This window comes from Lonchura striata, chromosome 5 (assembly GCF_046129695.1).
Source record: "Lonchura striata isolate bLonStr1 chromosome 5, bLonStr1.mat, whole genome shotgun sequence".
NCBI lineage: Eukaryota > Metazoa > Chordata > Aves > Passeriformes > Estrildidae > Lonchura > Lonchura striata.
Genome location: NC_134607.1, coordinates 11,787,641 through 11,813,005, shown reverse-complemented (window position 1 = coordinate 11,813,005; position 25,365 = coordinate 11,787,641). Strand labels below are relative to the sequence as shown.

The window sequence follows — 25,365 nt, the reverse complement described above, 5'->3', positions numbered from 1 at the left end:
ATATGCAATGTGAAAGGAGCCACAAACCTGATTCAATTTGGAATGTCTTCACAGCAGAGTGTTATTCTGTATTTCCATACAGCTATTCACAACTTTCTTCTCCATTCTTTGTATTTTTTGAATTGTTCATATAATCATATCAGTCCAGAAGATGAAATGTGAGGAAATATTTTTTTCCCTTGCATCTTGTCTGTAATCTTCCAATCTCCACAACTGCCATCCCTCCAAGGCTGTCCCACTCAGGAGGAACCTGCCTGGTGACTGGCTAGAGACAGCCTGACCTCAGTCCCCTCATGGGGCTTATTTTTCTATCTGCCACTTGAATCTGCCAGGTGCTTTCTTCATCCCCTACCTCATCTTCCTCTTCACCTGTGGGATCCCAGTGTTCTTCCTGGAGACAGCGCTGGGGCAGTACACGAGCCAGGGAGGGGTGACAGCCTGGCGCAGGATCTGCCCCCTCTTTGAAGGTGAGTGGAGGGAGCTGGGAGGGCATGGTGAGATGGGGAGACCCTGGGACCCTGAGGGGATGAGCAGAGATGTGTCTCCCCACAGCCTGGATTGTTATGCACCTCCATACATCCCCTGCCCACCTGCCTGAGAAGGCCAGTGGCTGCCCCCTTTCCAAAATCCTGCTGGAAAAATGGATCACCTTCACCAAACAGTTCTCACTTTTACATTGCATCCTGGTTTTCTTCTTCATGGCCACAGTTTTGGCAAGGAGCTTTGTGCCCAATCAAGGTTATCCCTTAAGAGGTAAATGGGGAAAATGCTTCTGAACCTAAAGCATGCTGCTGCTTTGCTTTTTTTCCTAAGTTGATGCTCTGTCATCTCTGTGAGTTTGCAGGTCATATAAAACCTTACTGGTGAAGGTGTCAGCTCTCTTAATGAATTGTCAGTAGTCAGATCCTCTGTTTCTAGCACAGTTTCATCACAGTTATCCAGCCTCAAGCCACTTTCTTTGATTTCTCTGAAAGTCACTGTTACCTCCTCGTTATGTGCCAAAACCTTTAGATGCTTCTCCAACGCCTCCCAGAGAAGGTGTGCAGTGTTAATAAGAGCTTCCCAAATAAAAATGAAAAGGGAAAGTGACAATTATTTAAAAATTAATTTTGTTAGAAGAGATGTAACTCAGCAGGTGTCATACCATTGTTTCTGCCCCTTTGGGTGGTGTTCCAACCATAACCTGCCCACCCCCTGCCCAGCGTCCCTCCCATCGCCACCCTTTTACCAGGGAAGGCAGTGGCAGGGCAGCAGGAAGGGGTTTGCCTGGGGGCCCCTGACTGGATGCCCACTGATGTGGCACAGTGGAATTTGGGGAGGGGCCGGTGGCTCTGGGGGCTACCCCACTGACATGGATCCAGCAGCGCACTCAAAACGCAGAGCAGCAGGTGCAAACACGGGGTGAGCAGCTCCCAAAGGGGAATCCTGTTCCTGTCCCCTGGCATGTGGGTCACCTGCCTTTGGGGCTCGCTTTCTGCAGGAATTGGCTACGCCTCACAGGTCATCGTCATACTGCTGAACTTCTACTACATCATTGTCCTGGCCTGGGCCTTGTTTTATCTCTTCAGTTCATTCACCATTGACCTCCCCTGGGGCAGCTGTGACCACGAGTGGAACACAGGTGGGTGTGGAGCCCTCTCCCTGATCTCCAGCAGACCCCAGCTGAGGGAAACCTGCTGCTGCCCAGGGCCAAGGCTCAGGGGAGTGTCTTGTTCCTGTGTGGGTGGGATGCAGGTTTGGGGCACTGGGTCTCTGCAGTGCTGTTGGCACTTTTGTGGGAGAGGCTTAGTTGATCTCAGTCTTTGCTAGAGAAGCACCAGTGCTGTGCAGTGGTGACCTCCCTGGTGACTCCTGCTCTGGGCTCCAGAAAACATGGATGCCCTCCAACCTGCTATCTTTGAATCATCTTGTTCTGTGTGTTAGCCACAGACCTAGTGCTGATCAGAGCTGTACCTGCTGTAAGGAAAGATTAAATGCTATCATCTCAAGTGTCCTAGATTTCTTGCCACCCTTTCCATGGAGGCATTTCTTTTTGTGCATCCTTGAGACTATAACTTGTTCCAGAGTGAATGTCAGGGAGTCTCAACACTGTAGATGGACAGGGAGGGATTTTTCAGATCCTCTGGTACTCCAGGCACTGCTGCTTACAGTTCTTGTTTCCCTGGGCCTTTCCTGCAGGGAACTGCATGGAGCTTCAGAAGGCAAACTCAACCTTCAACGTGACCAGTGAAAACGCCACGTCCCCAGTCATCGAGTTCTGGGAGTAAGTAAAGGATAGGCCTGTACACCCCTTCCCTCTCAGATATAATTTCCCTGGGCAAGGGACAAACTGCAGTAGAATATCCTATAAACCCATCCTTGCCAGAAGAAGACACAAAGGGGAAAGCTGAGTAGGTCAGAGTGAAGGCTCTCAGGGGCAGCCCTGTCAGTCAAGATTAACTTCACTGTGCCCATGGTGTTTCTCTGGAGCTGTGATGGTATGCCTCAGAGCCACCTGATTTTGTCCTTCTCTGATTCTGTGTTCTGGTCCCTCTGGGCCTTTTGGCCTTTTTTGTCTCACTGACTCTTTCCTTTGAATTCATGCTGCTGTGTGATACCAGTGTATTCCCAGGAGGCTCTGGCATGGTGGGCAGTGACTTTTGTATATGCACTGGTCTTATCTCAAAAATAGAAAAAGAAGTGATGTTTTCCATATAGGGCGACTCATATGCAAGTTATGCTGAGGAAAGAAACTCACCAAAATCGAAACGAAATGTGGGGGTCAGATAACTTCACACTGAAATTTGGTTCCTCGTGTTCATTGTTTACTCCCCTTGTGTTAGTTACCCTGGAGTACAGAGTAGCTTTATGTCTGTCACAAAGGCATCTGTTGGCTTGGGATCTCTGATGATGCTCAGCAGGCCCAGTTAAGCACGGAGCCCTGGCTGAATGACTGTGCTGGTCACCCCTCTGCTGCATTTCCCTTGTGCGTTGGGATGGATGGAGGGCTCTGTCCCTGCCTGCCCTCAGGGGTGGATGGAGCCCACACACAGCACCCCCAGGGCTTCCTCAGCTCAGCACAGGGACACTGCTTTTAAACTCCAAAATTTTACATTTTTTTTTGTCTCCTGTGCTCTCCCTCTGCCTGTTGCTCACAGGTGATTAGAAGGTGCTCTGCCTTAGGCTGCTTTTTCTGTGGATGAACACTGGAAAAGTTGTTTCTACCACTGCTGTGACCATCCCTGTGTTACTGGGGAATAAGCAGCATGGGATTGGAAATTTCTGCTGTCTGTTGTTTTTGTTCCTTCTGTTTTCACTGTCTGCAGCATCCATTCCTGCTGTCCCTGGGCAGGGAGGTAGGAGGCCAGCATTTCTTTGAGGTGCTCTGACGTGACAGTGGGTTGATTGCACACTCCACAGGTCTCTCCTGGCTGCAGTATTGCACTCAGTTAGTTCCAGTCCAGTGGCACCCTTTGCACTGGTTAGAGTCCACATCCTTAGAAGCAGGCAAAGAGCAACATGACAAAGCGTATCTGAGAGAAGAACACTGTGATTTTTCCAACCCTTCTCTCACCCCCTCAATCTGCTGCAAGGCTGTGGGGCAGTGAGGGCAGCAGTGCCTTAGAGAAGGGTTCTCCAGCAGCACCTTTATTTTGGGATAATTGCTGTCTTTTGCAGCAGCGTGGACACTGCTGGTTGCTGGGCTCTACTGTCGTGCAAGTCCCTCACTGCCTGTCTCAGGCTTGGGTGTTTCTGGGACTGCACCCTGGGATTTCACTCGGGTTCAACTGTGTGATGTAGGAGAGAGGAGGATGAGTCCTCACTGTAAGTGATGAGGAAGACTTGACATACACGTGACATGGAAAGGTTGTTACTATCTGACCTCATCTGTACCAAGGTCCAAAAAGCCCAGGATTTTATCCCCACACTGGCTGCAAGAGGATGCTCTAGGTGGCCTCTTCTGACTGTGCAGTGAGGATTATGGTGGTCATGGTTGGGTCTTAGTCACAGAATGGGATGCTGTGCTGCTCTGTGTCCTGAGGTCAATTATGTGGCTGCCTCAAAAGAGAGAAGTGTGCTATGGAGAAGGGGTTGGACAGCATTGCTTCTTGGATGGTCCTGATGGATTCTGCATCGTAAGTGCAGTGTACCTCTGACTTTGAGTATTGCAGCATGTCAGAAAAATAGGTGAACTTTGTGTGTCCATGTGTGACCTGCCAGGCTGGCAATGTTTTTCAGAGAAGAGCAGTGCTTAATTTCTCTGAGGCTTTCAACTCAGACCTGAACCTTGTTAGTAAGACAGTTTTTCTCCCTAAAACCATCTGGCACCAAGGAGGTGAGAACCAGCATGGTGTTGGGAATATTAGTGGCCAGCATCAGTGACCCTTGAATGTTTCTTTGCTTCCCCCCAATGCAGGAGGCGAGTGCTAAAGATTTCTGATGGCATCCAGCACCTGGGTGGTCTCCGCTGGGAGCTGGCTCTGTGTCTCTTGCTGGCTTGGATCATCTGTTACTTCTGCATTTGGAAAGGGGTCAAGTCCACGGGCAAGGTGAGTCCTTGGTTGAGGTCAAGCCTCTTCCCTTGGTCACAGCACTGGTTCTACTCACCTTTTACAGGTTCTGAGAGGTCCTTGAGGTCCCCTGGAAACCACTGTCTGCATAAGCTGGTGGGAGCCTGTAGGGTTCAATGTGAACGAGGCTCTATGGTTTTGGGTAGGAAAGGATGGGAGCACTGACACATCTCAGAGCATTAACTTCCAAGATGTATATCCCCATCCAGTCCCTCTCCATTCACAGGCTGAGGAGACCCTACAGTCTTCCTCTGTCTGGGGTGGTTGCATGTCCCCTTCCTTCCTACCACAGCATGAGCAAACAGCATGTTTCTGCCTCTGCTGGCAAGTGCAGCTGGAAAATCTTCAAAATTATTAAATATAAAAAAAGGTAACTGTGATGGCCTCAAACCCCTCTCTGCCTCAGCACCATAGGAGTTGTTTTTTTATGCTTTTTGTTTCTCCTAACTCTTTCTACAGTTGCTCATGTTCTCCAGCAGTAAAGGTCTCCTTTTTCTATCCCCACACCAGTCACAACAGAGCTATTTCTGTTAATGTTCTTAGGAAAAAACTGGTGTTGCTGTACAGCTCCATTCCATGCTGTCTGTTACAGAGTGTGCCACTCTCATTTGCACTGACCCCATTACTTAGTTTCTGCTACTACCTACTCACCCCATTCCCAGCTAGCTTTGTCTGGAGCCAGCAAGAACAGATGGAAATGAAAAGGTTTAGTTATTTCCTAAATGGTGTCTTCTCTGCATGCCTTGAACAAGTCATCATGTATGATGGGGTGTAAACTTTAGCTGCACCCATTTCTATCAAGTTGATGGCATGGATGTTAGCAGTTTCTCTTGCTTCCAGAATGGTCTGGGATTGTGAAACAAGGCAGGGAAATCAAACAGCTTGCAGGGATGATATTTTCTGGTTTCCATGGAGTAAAATGAGAAGAAAAGGGCAACTGCTTGCTGTGGTGGCCTGGTAAAAGAAAAACAGAGGCAGTCTAGTAACAGCAAATATAATGCAAAGATACAGCAAATGTAGTGTGGGAAGTCCTGAGAACAAATTCCATCTATTTTAGATACAATTTCTCGGTCAAATGCAAGTGATTTTTAGCAAAAACTACTAGTGTTGGTGAGATCTTGAAAACAGAAACCATCTTTCAGTGAAGCAACAGTGTCCATAGGTTTATCAACTGTCCACATATTTAATAATCTGAATAAAATAATGGCTGTAGGAATATAACCACACTGGGAGAGAAATATTCCTTAATTCTGAGGATTTGCCTGTGAAGGGTCAACACCTTGAGCTGAAATCACCCTACTCAGATCAGCAGTGGTTCTCATCCTCCAGCACAGGGACTGCCTGACCCCAGGAGCACTCCCACAGGCAGGAGGTTGTCACAGATGGAACCACTTTGCTGAGGCATGTGGATCAGATTCAAATTAAACCCTGGATGTTGTTGACCAGCATGTGACAGAATGATCACACTGATCCCGGCAAGGTTCCTAGTGATGTAAGTGCTAACAATGCCCAAAAAATAAAAAATGTTGGGTCTGAGCCAAAGTAATATCTCATTGGATCCAGATGTTCCTATTGTTAGAAGTTTGGCAATATTAATCCAGCAAAGCATTCTCCAAATTCAGGCCTCGGGTCTCGGTGGAGGTGTGAGTGACTGTGGAGTGAGAAGCTTAACACACTAATTCACACAGGCTGTAAGACACATAGGATGTTACCAAAACATGAATCTAAATCATATGCCAGTCAACTACCAGTTTGTACCCTGAGCTCCTAAAACTGGTATTATTTAGAGATTAAGCCAACGTGCAGCCTGTCATCCTGGAAGAACATGCACTAAGGTTCAAAGACAATGAGATGTTTTTATGGTTTCTGTTTTTAATCTTGCTTTCATGGGCTGAGAAAGCTTAGACTTGCATCCCATTATTTCCTGAAGGAAGACATTGGTTGTGTGGTTAATACAGTGATGACGGTTAAACTTTCAGGACCTGCAGATTTGATTTACTGTCACTGTACAGCTCTAAATCAGAGACTCCTTGAAACTTTGAGATTATGGGGAGTTTACTTGCTGAAGGATCCTGTCCTTGGTTTCTACAGTGTTCAGGATGCAGATTCAGAGGGACAGGGATGAACCTGCTCCAGGTATCTCAGGTAATCCAGAGCCTCAGCAAGGAGGTATTTTTCACTGATCTCTCTGTCAGTGTTATCCAAGACTGCCGAGATACATAGAGCAGGGCACATGAAATGCATAGACAGAGATGATAGTCTAGTATTGGGTTTTTCAAGGATGGGATACCTTTCAAATCCTGTCCTACAATACAAAACTGAATGACTGGAGGGTGTGTGTCCTGACTTAAGGGAGGACTCACAGAAGCAGGTGCTTAGGACATTGCTTTATTCAGATGGAGTCTTTCAGAGTGGATCCAGAAAACAAAATCTCATTTTGAATCACTGCTCAGATCATATATATTACTCAGGGACAGAGCAGAAGTGGCCATACTGTCCAAGGAAATCATATGCCTGTTCTAGGTAGGATGTCCCCTAGCAGAGAAATTACCAAAGATGAATCACAGCCTGTGACTCCCACTAAGAGATGGTGGGATTTCAGATTTTAAAGCAACTAATTCTGGATGGATGGGCAGGTGTGAGAAATGGATTACTTCACATCATTACATTCTGCACTTTCTCCAGAGATGAGCTCTCCAGTCCACAACTGCCAGTGCAGAGAAAAGAGCTGTGGGTAGCATTCAGGTGAAGCATGCTGATGCAAGTCCTTGCTCAGCATGTCCACACAGGAAAAAGCCTGAAGAAGCAACATTTTTTTTTTAGCCTAGCCTGATAATGAGCAACCTCTTCTCAAGGTGGCCAATAATTCTTTAAGGTGTGGAAGCAATGCAAAAGGATGAATCACATTACTTGAATTGTTGAGGAGGTTGCATGAGCTCTCAATATCAGTTTGTGTGGGAAACAGACTGCAATGTGGTGTCATTGTGGCATGCTACAGCAGTTAGCCTGAACAGTCCTGAAAATACACTGGTAGTGCCCGAACTGAGTGTCGCATTTACCAGAGGTGAATCCCTGAAAGGATTATCTGATACTGGTTTCCAGCATTCCCCCAAGGGATGTAGCTCCTTTGCTAGAGGAAAGTGGTTTTAACCCCACTGAGAATGTCTGCAATGCTCATGGGGCTAGTGACACAAAAAAGCAAGAGGGCACGTGTTCCAGGTCCTGTTTGGGTCTGCATCCTTAGTGGCAATTCTGAGACTTGCAGCCCTGCTCTGCCTGAAATGCCCATGATGAGGTCACTCAGAGGCAGTGGCTGCGAGTGACTGCAGTGGGAAGGGCTGGGCACAACCCCTTTGCCAGTTCCAGCTTGGAATTGGGGACCCCCAGCATTGTCCCTGGTGGTCCTTCAGTGGCAATCACGTTTCAAGGTGCTGCCTGCACACCCCTTTACCTTCACCACTAGACGCTATGGAGAAGAAACTGTGTGTCACTCAGACTCTATTTGGAGTAGTGATGTGAAGATGGATACTGGGGGAAGCTCCTTCCCTGATGCATGTAGCTATTAAACCACGGGCTTCAGAAGACCCACTCTGACTCCAACCTGTTTGACAGCCTGGCTCAGGATCTGGATTGCTCTAGGACTAGAAAGATTTTCTCTGGCTCTAGATGTACAATGGTATTTCATAAGTTTCCTGAGTGCATTTTAAAACATGTTTCTTTCTACTACAGGAGACAGCAATGTGCTCAGCAAAGCAGTCTGACCCCACCAGCCTAGGGTCAGTGCTGTGATACTTGCTGGCACAGTGTGCTCTGGCCCATGCTTCTCTCTCACATTTGTTCCTTCCTGCTCCTCCCAGGTGGTATATTTCACTGCCACATTCCCATATGTCATGCTGATTGTGCTGCTGATCAGGGGAGTCTCCTTACCTGGAGCATCCCAGGGAATCCTCTTTTACCTTTATCCAGACATCAGTCGCCTTGGAGACCCTCAGGTAAGGTGGGGTGGTGGGGAGAAATGAATGGCTAAGCTGTGCTTGCATGGATTCCTCTGGCAGCCCACACTCTCTCCTTTTTGTTTTCCTACTCTCTTTCTTCCAGTTTCTACTTTCTGACCCCTCTGTTGCCCCTCTGTGGCTGTAAGGCAGAGCTGTGATATTGGTGTATTTTCTGATAGTCTCTGCTCTCTTGTGTTCCAGTGCTGTTCCCATATTTTCCTGTCTGAGTTGAGTCTGAATTGCTCAGGGGTATGGGCAGTGGGATTTAATCCTTTCTCATGAGTGGTGCAAGCTATCCCTCCTGTTTTCTGGGGAGTCTCCTCGGCTGTGCAGCCAGATGGTTCATGGGGTGCCACTTTGCACTGTGCTGGCAGCTTGTGGGGATGAGCCCTGCTCCTGGCACATTGGCTCCATCTTCCTTGGGAAGCATGCCAGCTGCATGGATGGTGGGAGCCATGGCATGCTGCAGCAGCAGTCCCTGGGACCTGGCTGCCTTTCTCTCCTTCCCATCCCTGGTGAGAAATTCCTGCCTGTTTGACAGGAAGGTCAGCGCCCAACTGCTGCTTTTAATCTCTTTGGGGCAAGTTCTTCCATGTTAAATCCTGGCTCCAGCTGAGCTACTGTACCAGCCTTTGTGTGAAGGTGTTTCCAAAGGAGATTAAAGGGTGCCTGCCTGGAAAATAGGCCAGCAAAACCCTTGGTAACCCTATTAACTCTTTCTGGTCTAGCACCAGTGCTGCCTCAGTTACTACTTTTGCAAATGGGAACATAAGCGCTGGTGCATGTATGGCAGGAGGTGAGTAGCACAGCTGCTCCATTGGCATGGAGGTCCAGAAAAGCGTGGAAAGGTGTGAGAACAGGACTGTGATTTCTGTGACTGTGTCTCCATTTGCACTGATGAGGTGCAATAGGCTTCTGAAATGAAATAGTATTTTTGAGTGGTGCTCCTTTTCTTATGAAAAGTCCTCTTGTTACTGTGGCTGTGTTGCCCAGGGGACTGAACTAAGGCACCTCAGGCGTGACATGTTTAGTTCTAGTTGTGTCCTCATTAGGTCTGTCCTGGCAAACTTTTTCAATTGCAGCCTGTGCTTTAGAAGCAGATCTTCCTTCCAGCCTAGAAAATGCTGGTAGAAAGGCAAGGGGAGGAGAACTTGCTTCTCCCTCCCCACTCCACATTCCCTGATGAACGCTTGACTTCTGAGAGAGCAAAGTAAGATTTGGCACTGATGGTTGCCTTCCTTTAGCATGTTTTAGCCATCCTACTCAACTGTGTAGCAGGGCTTGAGTCTTCTCTTGTGTCTTCCCACGAGAGAAGGAAGTGTTAGTGTCCCAAGTCCCACATATGTGTGTCTGTGCCCCCCTGTCTTTTTGCAGCGACTGTGGTGTGAGTCCTGCCAGTCCATGGGGACCAAATTGATTATAATTAATTTGTGCTCAAAGGACAGTGGGCTGTAATTGTTTACCAGCAATTTTGTACTGCCTTGAAAAATGGAATATTCTTTAGTGCTTGGGAAGGGATTTTGGAAATTAAAAAAAAAAAATTAAAATTACCTCTCCAATCTGAGCCTTATGAGAAGCAATCTTAAGGGTAGGTTTAAAAAAAGGGCAAACAATATACAAGGGGACAAAATCAAAGCTCCTCTAAAGTATATGAAAAACTACGTGAAAAGAAGAGATGAATTATTTATCCGATTCTACCGATACAAGGGGACAAAATCAAAGCTCCTCTAAAGTATATTAAAAACTACGTGAAAAGAAGAGGTGAATTATTTATCTGATTCTACCGGGGAGCAGCAATAGCTGAGATGTGATTAAATGTCAGAATATCAGGCTGGTGTGTGGAAATCATTGCTTTTCACCTGCCAAGTGACCTTGGACAGAATTGGGAAATACTGTCTATGAGAGCTCAGTCAAGCTGATTGGTAATTGTCTCTTCTGGCTGTGAAGTCTACAATGCCCTAAATCTTCCTGCATCTTCATCTCCTCAATCTGAGAAATGCCTATAATTAAAATGGTAAATGAATTGCAGTTGATAGGTAGATCAGACCATAGAGAGAACTGCCAAACCAAGGTGTTGAATAAGGAAGGCCAGTTATGCTCAAATATGAGCAGGTAACAGCAAAACCACCAGAGATAATCTATTTTGAACTGCATCTTCCCTAACAAAAAAATTTAAAAAACGAGCTCATACCTAATTTTTTAAATATGTAGATTATTCAATATTATGATGTTAGCATATCAGTCATAACTAGACCCAAAGTCTTTTCTCACTCCTTGACTGCATTGCTGTGCTCCAGATGCATCCTGTGTGTTTCACAGTGTGAACCAACAGAGGGTCTTGGGATCATCCTCCATTTGTACTTTTGATCACTTCACCCTTTGCATTTATCGGTTTTATCAATTGTTTTATTTCAGCAAGAAATGCTGGAAATTTATGAATGTGATTAAGGAGAGGGATGCATAGTGGGATCCACCAGTGAGAAGATGAAATAAGAGGAATTCAGAGTACAACTAAGATTTAAGTGTGTAAAACTTGTCATTAAAATAATTTTTTCAGGTGCTGTCAGGCTTTCTGTTGATTGAAGCTTTCATATGACTGCTGGTCACTGTTTAGACAGAGATACAGAGGATGAGTGGGTTGATGCAGAAAGGACTGTCTTGTGTATTTGGGTTTGCGTTAAAGAGATGTAATAATCTCTTTTCACTCTGGTATCAAGTCTTAGCTAAATCTCTTTAGGATTAATGCTGAATGAAAATGAAGAAGTTGTGCCCAGAGTTTGTGTCTCTCTGGAAAAGCTGCAAGTGCTTCTCAATGCCTTCCACTAATTTTTCCTCTTGAAATTTCCAGAAAATTTCCACTATGCTGTATTTGCTTGTACTTTATCCGGTTTTTATATAAAGAAAGAGGCTTCTGTGATAAGTTTCTTTCCACCCATTCCAGATGTGCTGAAGGCCTCTGAATTTGGAGGCTGTATCCCAGTTTCCTGGGGCAGGGAAACACTGGAGGTGCCAATAGTCATCAGAGTTGAGCATTTACTTCTGAATATCCTTCCCATTTTCCTGTCTGAGTCTGAATTGCTCAGGGGTATGGGCAGTGGGATTTAATCCTTTCTCATGAGTGGTGCAAGCTATGATCCCTCTCATTTTCTTTCAACTATTTCCCTGATGATTGGTTTTTGGAGCGTTTGGCCCTGCAGATTTCCCTCATGGCTCGTTTCCCAACAGATAGGACAGAAAGGGAAGGCAAGAGAAGATGCTTGCAGTTGTTTTGGGGGGCGGTCTTCCCACTCTGCCTGTGGCTGCAGAGGGAGAATGCTGAGGTCATGGTTTGGACCAGAAAAGCTCTCACAGTTAATGCTGAGCTGAGGATAAGCCCCTCCAGCCACCACAGGGAGGATGAGAGATACATGCGTCTTGCAGGGCTGGGACCTGCTGGGTTAACCAGGGGCCCCTGAAGCCATGCTGGGAAGGGGTCAGAGCCCCAAATTCAGGCCCTTCCTGCTTCCGCTCTATGGCCAGCAAACGCTCCTGCTCCCCTGTGAGAGGGGAGGGCAACCAGAGGCCTCCTAAATATTATTTGTCCTCCGTATTTATTGTTTTCCCAGCAGGCCCTTGCCTTGATCTAGCGTGCCGGGTTTGCACAGCTTTCCCCTTCAGCAGGCAGGTGTTGGTTTCCTGCGGAGGAGCTCCCGCTGTGCCCGTGTGCGGACACGTGTACCAGCAGGGCTGTGCTTGTCCCCACCGCGCCCCCCTGCCCGGCAGAGGGGCTGCGAGCCCGGGCACCGCTCCCGCTCCGCCCTGGGGACACAGGGCAGGCACCGGGCAGCAGGCAGGGAGCGCTTGATGCTCCCGCAGCATGCCAGAGGGATGCTGTGTGCCCCCAGACGGGGCTGGGATCCTCTCCTCTGCCTTGCTGGGGCAACATGCGCATCCCCGTGGAGCGAACCACAGCTGCACGGTTTCCTCCGCCTCCTTGTCCTATGCTTGTTCCCAGCCCTGCTGCCACGGGACCCGGCCGTGCAGCCCTGCTGAGCCTGATCTCAGCGCTGACATAACAGGAAGGAATGAAGCCGTTTGTCTGTCTGCCCGCAAGCAACAGGGCTGGGAGGACCATAAAGCCCGGCTTCCCAGGCAGCGTCCCTCAGAGCGCCGCTTGCCCCTTTGCACGTCCCCGGGGCAGGCAGCTGCGTTCTTTGGGATGAGCCACAAACCTGTTTGTTTTCTTGTGGTGTTTAAAGTAACCCCAGTGGTGGGAGGGCTCACCTGGGTGCAAAATGTCCCGCCAGGCACCCAGGTGTCCTGAGGTGCGGGGATAACATGAGGTCAGTGTTCTCAGGCAGGGTACTGTAGGGGCCTTGAGTGCTGGCAGAGGGAGATTAATTGGGGTACAAAGCCCTTGTTCCTCACTCCCAAGGAGTATTTTCCAAGCAGATGGGGCTCTTGGATTGGGAACATAATGCTGGGCAAATGGAACAGGAGCACTTTACAGATGCCAGTGACCCATTCCCTGTCTCCTCTCTGCTGAGATGAATGGGGATGGGGGGAAGCGTTGCCCTGATCTGTGTGGCAAGGCATCAGCTCTGTGCTGGTGCAGCACTGTGGGATGTGGGCTGCATCTTTGGGCTGTGGCCTGTGGACCAGTCCTGAGTGAAGGGGAACGCCAGTGTGCTGGAAATTGTGCCCTGGGAGTCCTGCAGTAAAACCTTGGGAGTCACCATCTCCCTTTCTAAGGCAGGGATGTGTTTGGGTGGTGGTGGGTAGTGCCAGCGCCACAGGCTGACTCGTGAGCTGTGATGTGAGCAAAAGAAATGCTGCTTGAACTGTAGCTCAAGACTTGGCTAGTTTTTGCTCTCTGCTATGCATTACACCAAATGTGACCCTCCACACAGCATGTACCCACTCCGTGCTGTGTTGTCTCTGCTTGCTGATGGGGACAGTTCAGTGCTTCTCAGCATGACACCTATATTTGATGTATGGCATCCACTGGGGTTCAATAACGTTTTGCCTGAAAGTGGTCTTGCTGTTACTTGTAAGTGCTTTGAGAACTTCCTAAGGAAGGACTTGTTTCAGTACTGGGAGCTATTAAATTCCAGAACATGTAATGAAGTAAATATTACTGTAAAAATTAAGGGATAGAGGAATAGCTGCAGCTCAGGTGTAAAGGTTTTGGCTAAAAACAGAATAGGAGGCTGTTGCAAACTGGACCAAACAACATGTTCAAAGAATTTGAATTATGAATAAAATAAACTGGATGGCTTAGAAAAATGCAGACAACAATTAAATCAAAATACCCATGCTGCCAATGTGCCACCAAAATCTGAACAGGATAACTTTACCAGTCTCTTTGGGAGCAGTGGCTAGAAAACAGCAGGATGCCTTTATCTGCAGTGGAAAGAGAGCCCTGCCTGACCCTGCAAGACCTTTTAGTCAGACTGGTCTGGGAACAGCTGAAAAAAACATTTCTCCGAGTCACTACAGGGAGAGAAATGAGCACAGGCAGCAGGTTCAGAAAAGGTCTGAGTTGCAGTTTGCTGAAGTGAATGGTTTGTGTAGCCCCCATGAGCTCTGTGGGGCTGGATGGGCAGTGGTGCTGCTGGAGGAGGCTGCACCCTTTCCACTCCCAGTGACCCCACAGTCCTGGGACTTGCTGCTGCTGCTTGACTCCACCACCAGTGGGTCAAGAGCACACATGGCATCAGTCCTGTGGCAGTCCTTTGACCCCCAAGCAATTTGGGAATTGCAAGGAAACTGGGAAGGTTGTAGATGTCTCTTGTCTTTGGCCTGAGAGCTGCAGTAACCTTTTACTGCATGAAATAATGTGTAGGCAGCCTGAGCTGGTGTTCACAGTCATGCTAAGTAGGATCACAAGCTCTGCAAGTCAAGCTTAGCTTTATTTATGGTTTCAATGACAGACTGCCTTGCTTCAAACGGGAACATATGCTAAGACAGGTCCTGTATTCCCTAAGGGTATCCCTTTGGGGCTGGGCTCCCACACAGCCAGGTGTGTACCCCACAGGTGTGAGATTGGGCGGAGCAGGCTGTAAAGTGAGGAGCCCACAAACCCCATGCTGGTCTCTGCTACACAAGTCAGGGTTATCACTGGATTTTAGAAATGAACCATGTTATAAACCACAGAGCTAATGAAGCTTGGCCTCTTGATATTTGGCTTACACCATGGCTGGTAAAGCACCGTTTTTTTTCCTGCCTGAGGGGTATTTCTCCTTTGCTTGTGTGATTTATGTGATATTTAACACTGGTTGACTCTTCTTCCCTGTAGCTTTCTGCTCAGTGGGGACCCCGAGTTCCTGTCTTTTTCCCATTCCATAACTATTGTGCAATTCATAGGCAATTGATATCCTTGAGGTTTCTGACAACTGTTAAATCTGGTTGAAAAGCATCAACTGAGTCTAATGTTATGAGAGGCATGGGTAGGCAGTTTCATGGCAAAAGTCTTGTTATCTTGACAAATTGAGTTACAAGAGCTACAAACCCCATGAGAGAGTATGTTTTGAGCTCAAATTTGATGGAAAACAAGAGCTCTATCAATGAACAGCAAAATAAAAAGCAAACCTAACAAAGCATTTGATTCCAGTCTGTGCAAAGATGTTTAAATTATTGATGCAAAGGTGTCTGCTGGTCCAGCTCACCTTAGTGCCTTGCTATGCCTAAAATGTAGCTGCCGAATGAAAGCTGTGCCCATACTGCCTAAGAGCACAGTGATGCTTTAGGAATCAATTTTAAAAAGGGCTTTGATCTTTTTCTAATGCTTTTGAGCTGAAAAAATTTAATAGCTTGCTCTCTAAATTCATCTTCCCATTCATTTCCAAAACCAGTAAAATACACTGAGATCAATTACTTTTTTGACATCCCAATGCCTCGAATTAGTTGCTCCAGTCCCATCTCATCACCTGTCCCTTCCCATTCTACAAATCAGAGATTTGATCTCACTCCCTGTTTGATCTGAAACCTAGAGTCCAGGATTTCCATAGACTTAAGTCAAGGTTGTGGGGTTGAAGGTTAGGCAAGTGGCTTGCAGAACAGTCAGGGAGAGCAGTCTCATCAAACCTAGCCCTAGCAGCACATTGCCTTTTTTCCCTGCTGAGTAGGCAGAGGATTTATTCTGTGCATCTGTGCCTTGAGCTAAATTCAGAATTTCTTCTGGGAAAATGTCAGTTAATGGGATTGTAACATGACTTCATAAGGCTCATCAGCCCAGAAAGGAGAAGTAAATATAAAACAAAACCTGCCACCACATGATTATACTTTGGCCAGTACAAAAAAGGAAAGGCAGAACCATGCATTGGTAAGGGTGGCCTGAGCAATGGGGGTGGCTGGGCTGGTGCTGCCCAGCTTGCCCATTGCCTCAGGACATGAGATCTTGGCTGACAGATACAGGTGTGATTTGAAGTCATCAAATCACACCTGAAAAAAACCAACCAACCAACCAACCAAACAAACCCCCCCCAAAAAAAAACCTGTGGAAAGCACTGTGGTGCTGTTCTTCTCAGAGGGGTTCTGGGGCAAGGCTGCCGCTTGAGTGCTTACTGGCACTGCCACTCTGGGAGGGGAGAGAGTTGTCAAATGGAGACTTTTTTCATAAAGTTGTCCCAGCAATATTTTATGTCTGCTTTTCTTTAGTCTTGAAAATGTGGCTACACTTCAGCGTTGTTGAATGGTTGTCTTATCTCTGTTTTATAAAACCCCTAGGGGAAAAAAAGATCTTTTAAATAAAGAGATTTATTTAATAATCTTTGCCATTGCTTCATTCCCCACCATTGGTTCCTGCTTTTACTGTTGTCTGCAGAAGGCAGTGACAATGCCTGAATTGGTGACTGCACACAACTAGGCTTTCAGATGAAATTTGGCATTGACAAATGTCAGCCTTAGAGCCCTGGGATGTGTTATTGACAGTGAGAGCAAAGAACCTCGTGGGAATAAGTGTTTTTGTATGTTCTTTTAGGAGCTGTCTTTTGCAATCAACTCTGTTTATTTCTAGTATTCCTTCCTAATTCAATTTCATTTAAATTTTGGAGTATTTATGTTAGGTCTTGGAGGGAAGGGCCACCACCACAAGCTGTATGTACCTGTGCTAGCCAGTTCGAAACTAGGCTTGCCCAAATCAAGTACCCTTCCTCTGGTGGCAGAGGGCTCCTTCAGCTCTCATGGAAAGTGTTCATCTGACCTCCTCTTGCTAGAAGACTCTTGAGTGTCACAGGGTTCTGCAGATTTGTCAAAGAAAGAAAGCAGTGTGATAAAGAGCTATATGTGTTTTGGGTGGATGAGGGTCCTGATGTATCCCTTTCCATTGGCACGCCTAGTCCCTGGGTGCCTCACTGAGCACTGTAATTCCTGGCACTGTACAATCTGCCTCTAGAAAAAGCTTGTTTCAATGCAGAGTCATGCTGGCCTTCTGATCCCTGGCCTTTCTGGTGCTTACAGCAGCCTTCAGGCTCTGCCTCTTCCCATCCGTGCAGTGTCTGTGCTGGCCTTGTCTTCTCACATATGTTTGCATCTCCCTTGCAGGTCTGGATGGATGCAGGCACTCAAATCTTCTTTTCGTATGCAATTTGTCTGGGATGCCTGACAGCTCTGGGCAGCTATAACAAATACCATAACAACTGCTACAGGTAACTGCTGCCTTGAGCCTTCCCCTTCCTGGACATGAAGGATCTGCTGGAGGCTGCTGGCCTTTGGAAGTGTCATGATTTTTGTTTCTACTCAAGGCATAGGAAAGCTATTTCCAGATGTTTTCTCCCCAGATCCAGTTCTCTGTGCTTTATACCCAAGGGAATTGTCTGTCTGTCCTTTTTTCCACATTCTGAAAAGTTATATCCTCTTCACTAGCTTTGTGACCCCAGTTCACACTACAGCCTCCATTATTACATGGGCACACAAGCAGCTACAGGGAAAGCAGAACCATGAAATCGAATGGCTCTCAGCTGGAGTTCTTTCCCCTTGTGATTTATCCTTCTGTGGTTCATTTGGACCCAGTGACTGGCACAGCTGTCAGTGCTCTGGGTTCCTGTGTGCTATATCATATGGTTACATATGAGCCTGCAGATGTGAGTTCTGTTTATTGCATGCTGGACTGCAGGAGCAGAAATGGACTAGGTTGCCAGATAGAATCAGGCTGCTGAGTTGAAGTGGTCTGGTGAAAAACTCCTTTTGCTGTAGCTGTATCCATCCCCAGGGTTAAAAGGATTGTGTGAGAAGAGGTCACCTCTCTTCCCACACGTTCTCTGCTGATTGGGTTGCTCCTAGCACTGACTTCTCCCCCCATCTTTTAAATTCAAAATTGTGGTTGTTGCCATCAAAGGTCTAGGGACACCACTGGCTACATGATCCTTGCTAAGCATCTTTCTTCACTTTAGGAGTTCATTTCTGAGGCAGGGCTGCCTCTCCAACAACAGGGCTAGGATGCTTGTTTCTTTTCATGTCCCTTCTCCTATATTCAGTTTTGAAAGAAAAAACTGTAGGGAAAGAAGAGATAATGGATCTGTTTCTGGCGTTCAACATGTCTTGGACATTAGCCCTTTGCATCCCCAGTCTAATATGCAACATGGAGATGATGATGGGCTGCTCAGCAGAAGGGTTGTAAAGACCTTCTGTAACTGCAGCTGGAATTTGCTGTAGAAAGGGGAGAGACTTCTGTCTGCACATGGTGCTGTGCTTTTGCCATGTATACTGTTTGGCTCTCCTGGGAGCACTGGTCTTAGTTTTTGTGTCAAAACTTTGACTAGCCTTTCCCAGCATGGCCCAGTTTTAATGAGTCAGTCCTGTGCTCTACAGGCTTAGTTTGGACAAGAACACAGAACCAGGATTTAGCAGGGGAGAGGGACATCAGCATGGTGCCCACTTTGTTATACCAGGCCAGGTACTTTGCTATTTTCAGGTCACCTATTCCAGGTGACCTGGAAAAGGATGTGGGCAGTAGAAACCGTTGTTCATATGGCAGTGGTCCAAGATGGCATTAAACAGTATTGACCATTTCTTCTTTCCTGTCACAGCAAGGGAATTCTTCAGGTCTTCCTGGTTCCCTTTCAGGTGTAAATCTGCAGAGATCTCTTTGATCTGGCCATCCCCTCATTTTACTCTCTACCATGACACCCCTTCCCACCTTCCAGATAATGGAAGAACACCTTTCAGCCCATGCCTTTCCAAGGAAGGTTTGACCTGTCATGGATACTTCCAGGGGAAAGAGGGAGAAACACCAGGAAGGACGAGGAACTATTTGAAACATGTGAGAATTTGTATCAAATTACTGAGAATATAATTTGAGTGGAGAGCAGGCACTTTATAGCAACTGGGGAAATGAGGTTCAGGCTTGGGCTTCCCATTGTGTTGGGACTGGTGGAGTGGCCTCCCTTTCCAGCTGGGAGATTCATTGAGCCTTAGAAACCAAATGCAAAGGCAGAGCAATGGTGCTGGGTGCTGTGCAGTCCTTGACAGTGCAAAGAGCTGTGCTTTGGAAGGAGTGATTTGAATTTGTATGATGCAGGGGCTCTGACCTAGTTAACGTGCAAGCAAGAGCACAAAGACCCAAAAATGCTATACAAATGAAGACTGATACAGAAAAATCGCACAGGATTTGCAGAGTAACATTTAATAAAGTCAGAGCAGGCCATGAAATCCCAGAAGGGGTGCATTCACATTCAGTTTAGTTCAGAATATCTCAGAATGATGCTGCAAATGTTATTGTTGTCCCCAGGGTTGCAGTCACAAGACGACTAGGGAGATTCAAGCGTAAAAAAGGAATTGGATAGATAAGAGATGTTCAGTTTAAAGTGTTGATGGATGAGAATGAGATGAAACAGAGACACAAGGGAATAGATCAGAGAAAATAAATTGGATGGCTGTGATTATCTTTTTCTCATAATGCAAAGACTAGGAGATAACTAGTAGTGCTGAGAACCCAGAAGATTATAACTGGTCTGAGAAATCTCTTAAGGAAAAAAAAAAAAGTGTTCCCTTCTCAAACAAAAATAAACTGTTACATGCTGCTACAGGAGGGTCCAGGGGAGAGAGAGGGAAAAAAACAGGGAAAAAAACCCCTTGGCATTTAGATGTGTGGGAAGACTATCTCACAAGAAAGGAGGCTAGGTGAGCAATGCATCTTTATACTGTCCTTGGACAAGGCTTCCCTTGGGGGAGTCCTGCTGTGTTGTCCAGCCTGAGGCATCTTTCTGCAGTTCCTGGTGCTGAGTCAAGGTGTAGGTGTGCTGGGAGAGACACAGTGACTGGGAAAGAAAGGCAGGTGCTCTCCTGGGGTGCTGCCATGAATTGTGGGTCATAGCTGGCTGATGCTTTGCCCCTTCTCCTAGGGACTGTGTGGCCCTGTGCTTCCTCAACAGTGGCACCAGCTTTGTGGCTGGCTTTGCCATCTTCTCCATCCTGGGCTTCATGGCAGAGGAGCAGGGTGTGCCCATCGCCAAGGTGGCTGAGTCAGGTGAGTGAAGACCCTAGTGGGATGGGGCTGTGGAGGTCAAGATGGGCTTGAGCCCCCAGCCACTGGGGATGCCTGCAGCTGCAGATTCCCATCCCTTGTTCTCTGCCTCCAAAAAGCAGGGAAAAATGAGTGCAAGTCAGTGTACACTCATTAAGTACTGAGATGCAGTTGGTTTGAGTGTAATAAAAGCTGCCTCTAAGGGTAAGAACTGGGGTTAGGCAGCTGCTATCTCTTGTGGGGAGGGTGCTGAGGTGACTGCATGGCATATCCACAGGCTTGTGCTGTGCTTCCTGGGCTCAGAGGCTTCACCTGGCTCCCAACCCTTGCAACAGTGAAGCAGCCAGTGGTTGCCATGTCCCCTTACCTCCCTTCCAGCTTCTTCTTCACTGCGCCAGGAGCCTGAGTTTCATGCACAGCATGGGTATTACTGGAGTGAGAGGCTGCATGATCACAAGCTGTTCCTTGGCTGGGTGGCTGCCTCAGGCAGGTCTGAACCAGCTGTGCTGTGCTGCTGCTGCCGTGCCATTGCTCTGAAAGCCCTTCTCCCTGCAGGGCCTGGCCTAGCATTCATCGCCTACCCTCGGGCTGTGGTCATGCTGCCCTTCTCCCCACTCTGGGCGTGCTTCTTCTTCCTGATGGTTGTCTTGCTGGGACTGGACAGCCAGGTAAAGCTGCAGGAGCAGAGTGTTTCCCTACCAGACAAAAGCCACTGTCTTCTCAGGACAGGCTTCAACTTGGCTGAGGGGGAGCCAGTGGGGCTGGGAAGCTGGTCAGGATGGGCTGACAGAGGTGGGATCTCTGCTTTTTGCAGTTTGTCTGCGTGGAGAGTCTTGTGACAGCTCTTGTGGACATGTACCCCACCATCTTCCGCAAGAAGAACCGCCGTGAGACCCTCATCCTGCTGGTCTCCATCCTCTCATATCTGGTTGGCTTGGTGATGCTCACAGAGGTATTTTGGGTTCAGACCACCTGCATGGTACTTGACAGGAGAGTGGGATCTGGTGGGTGGTGAGGTCTGTGCTGGGGCCAAGAGCTTGCTGCTGAGCCAATCGTGCTGCCCTGTGCCTGCAGGAAGCTGCCCTGCCCTTCTCACGCCATTTGTGTTTTCCATTCCAGCCCTTACCCCTTATGCCAGTCACAGACCTGATACTTCTCCTGCTGAGACTGATACCTGGAGCTCTGGACAGCCTATGTTTTGGTTATAAATTTATCTTGACACAGACCAAACCTTTACAGTTGTAGCCTGTTGCATGGGAAGGGGAGTGCCCTTGTCCTTCTATTTCTTCCTGAATGGAGCTACAGGAACACTTGCTATAAGGAAACTTGTCAGGCCTCAGGACACCCCTTATCTATTATACTGATATCTTCTGTATTATCCTTGTGATTAATTGCCTGGGAGCCAACCTGTTCTTGTTTAAAAGTTTGAACTCTGCCTAGCAATATGAATGTGTGGATTGATGCTGCCAGAATGCTCTTGGCACTTTCTGTTTTAATTTGGGTGTAACTTTTGGAAAAGCTGTTTCTGATGTTGTACATGCAACACTGTGCCTGGACTTACCCATAGGCTTGTTTTGTAGGCAGCCCTGCAGACCTGGGCAGTGAAACAGCCAGGCTGCATGCAATTATTTCCTTCTGCAAATTGTGACTTTAAAGTCAATCACATGGATTGTGTATCTTAAAGGGAGGTTTCCATCCTCACTTCCAGCTACAAGAGTTGTCTAGGTTTTCTCTTCCCCTAAAACATCCCCACAATCTCTAGAAATCAGTTGCCATCTGCTATGCTGCCCTGAAATGAAGGGTTGCAGAGACTCCTGAGAGCAGCAGGGTGGCTACATGTGTCTGTCAGGCCTTGGGCACAAGGGATGTGCCTTTTCTGTAGGCTAAAACTCTTTCCCAGAGAGGGAGATGCCTCCAGCCCTGGGGGAGATACTGAGTTTGTTTTCTGCTCTGGTTCTAGCTCTTTGCCTGATTCTTTTCCCCTTTCTCTCACCTTGCTGCCCACTTGGGCCTTCCCAGGGTGGGATGTATGTCTTCCAGCTCTTTGATTACTATGCTGCCAGTGGCATGTGCCTGCTCTTTGTAGCCATCTTTGAGACTCTCTGCATTGCCTGGGTCTATGGTGAGTATGAACTAGGGGGGGGTCCACAGCTCTGGCCTCTCACAATCTTGTCTGGTTCATTCTCAAAATTTTGGTTGGTAGCTTAATTTAGTAATTGCTTTGTAGTGCAAGGCAGAATCTAAACCTTTGCTTTGGTGCCCCTGGACTCAACTGGCAGGGACTTCCTCACAGGAACACCCTGGGAGACCTGCTTGGCAGATATCCCCTGCATGTTCCTATGCACTCCTGCTTTTGAGATGTTCCCTCCCTGGGGAATTGGAGTTATCTGAAAAATCTTTTCTCAACCTGTGTTCAGAGGGCTTGAGACTCAAACATTTTGAGAACCCTCTCTCACAGCCTTGACAGTCACCAGATATGGGTAAAACCTGGGCTGAGACCCTAGCCTTGGAGATGCTGAGTGGCTGGCCCTGCTGACCTACGGAACTGTGCTGGGAGGATAGGAAGTTAGTCCAAAACAAAGACCAAAGCTGGCCACATTCCTGAGGAGCTCCCTGACCTGATTGTTGGCTATGCTGAAGCTCCTGGAGCAGTGAAGAAGAAGCTGAGGCTATTGCACCTAAACAGTGCTGAAGCAGGACCCTGGACATGCAGACCCTGCTGCCCTTCTTCCCTGGTAGCAGTGAGGGATCCCATCCTTGCTGTCTTCTGCAGGTGCTGAGCGTTTCTACGATAACATTGAAGATATGATCGGCTACCGGCCGTGGCCCATCATCAAATACTGCTGGCTTTTCATCACCCCTGCGGTTTGCATGGTGAGGACACACAGGAGGAAGAGCTGTGGGGAGGAAGATGTGGGCAGAGCTGGGTGCCTCTGAGATACAGACACCTACATATATACAGAGCGATGTACATATATAGAGGGGGTTATGTGGCCTGGACTATGGGGGCCTTTTGTTATTTGTGCTTGTATCTTTGGAAGCCAGGTGTGGGGCTCAACAAATGGGGAGAGGCTCAGCTGTGACATGTGTTTGCTGGTGGGACAAGCTCCTTGATGTCATGACCAGTGTTGCCTGTGAGGGCTGTCCCAGCAAACCCTGTTTAACAGATGTCTCCTCTGTTAATGCCCTGAGGTGCTCCTTTTTACCATGAGTCTCCCTGCAGATGTGTACTTACCAGAAAGACCTCTCTTTGCTCATGGTGTTGATTTCTTTCTCTTTTTTTCTTGCTCTCTTTCACAGGCAACCTTCCTGTTTTCTTTGATCAAATACACCCCATTGACTTACAACAAGAAGTATGTGTACCCGTGGTGGGGAGACACTCTGGGATGGCTGCTAGCCCTCTCCTCGATGGTGTGCATCCCTCTCTGGATCATCTACAAACTCTCCACCATCAAGGGCTCACTCAGAGAGGTGAGGTTGGTGCTCTGGGATTGGGCATGTGCTGTGCTTCTTTGTTGAACTCCAGCCCTGCAGCAGAATCATTTATGTTGCAGGCTGATTAGGAAGGAGCACAGAATAAGTAAATTAAATGAGTTAATTGCTATAACAGACCTATTTTTTTAAGTTCTGCTGTGCTGGAGGGCTGCTCCAAGCTGCCTGTTGCCTCTTGGTACCCTTTATTCATTTCTTCTGTGTCTTTGCAAGTACCATCAGGAAAAAGGTCATTAGATGGAGAGGATAAAGATGATCCCCATGCTGCCCTTAATTGGGGCTTGAGGACTTGCTCTGAGAAATCTCCAGATTCCCTGAGCATTATGGTCAGCTGAGTTCACCAGTCTGTGCTGAGGCCATAGAGTTGGAATGGAGGGAATCACTGGGAATTGGAGTTCCCATCAGTCTTAGTGCTCTGGATCTGTCCTGCTTCCAGAGTGATGCATTGCTGGTTGCCCTGTAATACACTGGAGAGGCAGGGAGCTATAAAACCAGGCCTTGCTGCTGAGCATCCTATCCCTGCCACAGCTCATGATTTCAGGGTGAGGTTTCACAAACAGTCCTGAACCCCCAGGATCCCTCTCATTCCCTGCCTCCTGCAAGTGTTCAAGAATGGGTTGTGACAGCAATGGGCCCCTGACCCTGTGTCGAGCGCACAAAGGGAGGAGTGGGAACAGCTGCAGAGGCAAGGCAAGGCTGCACAGCATGACGTGGTATGAGAACAACCCTGTATGAACTTGTCCCAGTGAAAGCCAATCCTCTGTGCACAGGCTCTGTGCTGATGGAGGGAATGACCTGGAGGTACTCAGTCACCAGCCTTCCCTCAGACTGTTTTCTAGCCCTGGCCTGGAGCAAATGGAGGACAGAGCTTTCCTCCATTTTCCCTGTATTAGTACCTCATGTGCTCAGTGCTTGCCTTGGGACAAGTGGTTGAAGATGAGTTTGTCCTCTTGGTTTCTGAAGTACTGACTGTCCTTATTCTGGACATCTCTGGCATCTAGCAAGCAGATCTGCAGCTAAGCCTGGCTGGCTGAATGAAACCCATGACTGCTAGGGGAGGGCCCAGGTCACTTTTTCTTCTTGCAGCTGTGCTTAGTGCCTGTCTTTGCCTTCCAGAGGTTTCGCCAACTCACCTGCCCACTTGAGGACTTGCCTTCCAGGCCAGGCACAGAACAGCCCCTTCCCTCTACCAGAGCTGGCCTCCTGATGCTGACAGAGCTTGAATCTCATTGCTAGGACTAGCGTGGCCCTTCCACCCTCCCACCAGGATGGTTTTTATACAGCCTTTGCCACCTGTTGGATAACACAAGGATTCTTCACTCACCAAGAAGAGAGGGATTTCTGGGCTGAGCTCCCTTCTCTGGAAGATTTGAAGGGCTGATGAAGAGGCTGCCATGGAAATGGTCTGTGTGGAGTTAGCAATGCACCTTAATTCTCCCCCTGGAGAGAGCTCTGAAGGGGCATATCAAGCACCAGTGTTCCTGAGCATCCCCAGGCTTCTGGTGGGCAGAAAGGAAGGACTGACCCTGGAGTAAAGTGTCAGAGTCAGAGCTGTGGCTCCAGTGTGGACTTTAGGAGCTTCTCCATTCATTCCATTAAATCTATGTTTTTCCTGACTAGATCTGCTCTGTCTCTTATTTTGTCCCACTGGCATTCCTTGCCAATAGCATGTTAGGTGAGATGTGTGTCAGCTGAGCTGTGCTGGGCATCCAGATCTGCATCTCTGTTGCACTGGCACAGTGATATGGGAAGGTGGCCAGAGGAGAGGAATCTTGGTTAGGGTAGGAAGGAAAACAGGGAACAGGGGTTCAGAGGCTCCTCTAAGTGGTAGGCTTGGGGGAACCCTGGTGAAGAGTGCAATGCCACCTTCTGCTGGAGCCACTGC

The 25,365-nt window shown here is 47.8% G+C and overlaps 1 protein-coding gene across 2 annotated transcripts in view; it reads left to right on the top strand.

The window, feature by feature from the left end:
• Positions 1–25,096, top strand: part of LOC110472986 (sodium- and chloride-dependent GABA transporter 2) — a 31,167-nt gene extending 6,071 nt beyond the window's left edge. For both annotated transcript variants that reach the window (XM_077783284.1, XM_021535196.2), the window contains exons 3-15: positions 333–467; positions 1,481–1,621; positions 2,179–2,263; positions 4,397–4,529; positions 8,408–8,542; positions 17,069–17,172; positions 19,867–19,991; positions 20,544–20,656; positions 20,803–20,940; positions 22,008–22,110; positions 22,762–22,862; positions 23,289–23,459; positions 24,597–25,096. In XM_077783284.1, coding sequence (XP_077639410.1) covers positions 333–467; positions 1,481–1,621; positions 2,179–2,263; positions 4,397–4,529; positions 8,408–8,542; positions 17,069–17,172; positions 19,867–19,991; positions 20,544–20,656; positions 20,803–20,940; positions 22,008–22,110; positions 22,762–22,862; positions 23,289–23,459; positions 24,597–24,716 — 1,604 coding nt within the window. In that variant the 3' untranslated portion in view covers positions 24,717–25,096. The remainder of the gene's footprint in view (positions 1–332; positions 468–1,480; positions 1,622–2,178; positions 2,264–4,396; positions 4,530–8,407; positions 8,543–17,068; positions 17,173–19,866; positions 19,992–20,543; positions 20,657–20,802; positions 20,941–22,007; positions 22,111–22,761; positions 22,863–23,288; positions 23,460–24,596) is intronic.
• Positions 25,097–25,365: the final 269 nt, after the last annotated feature.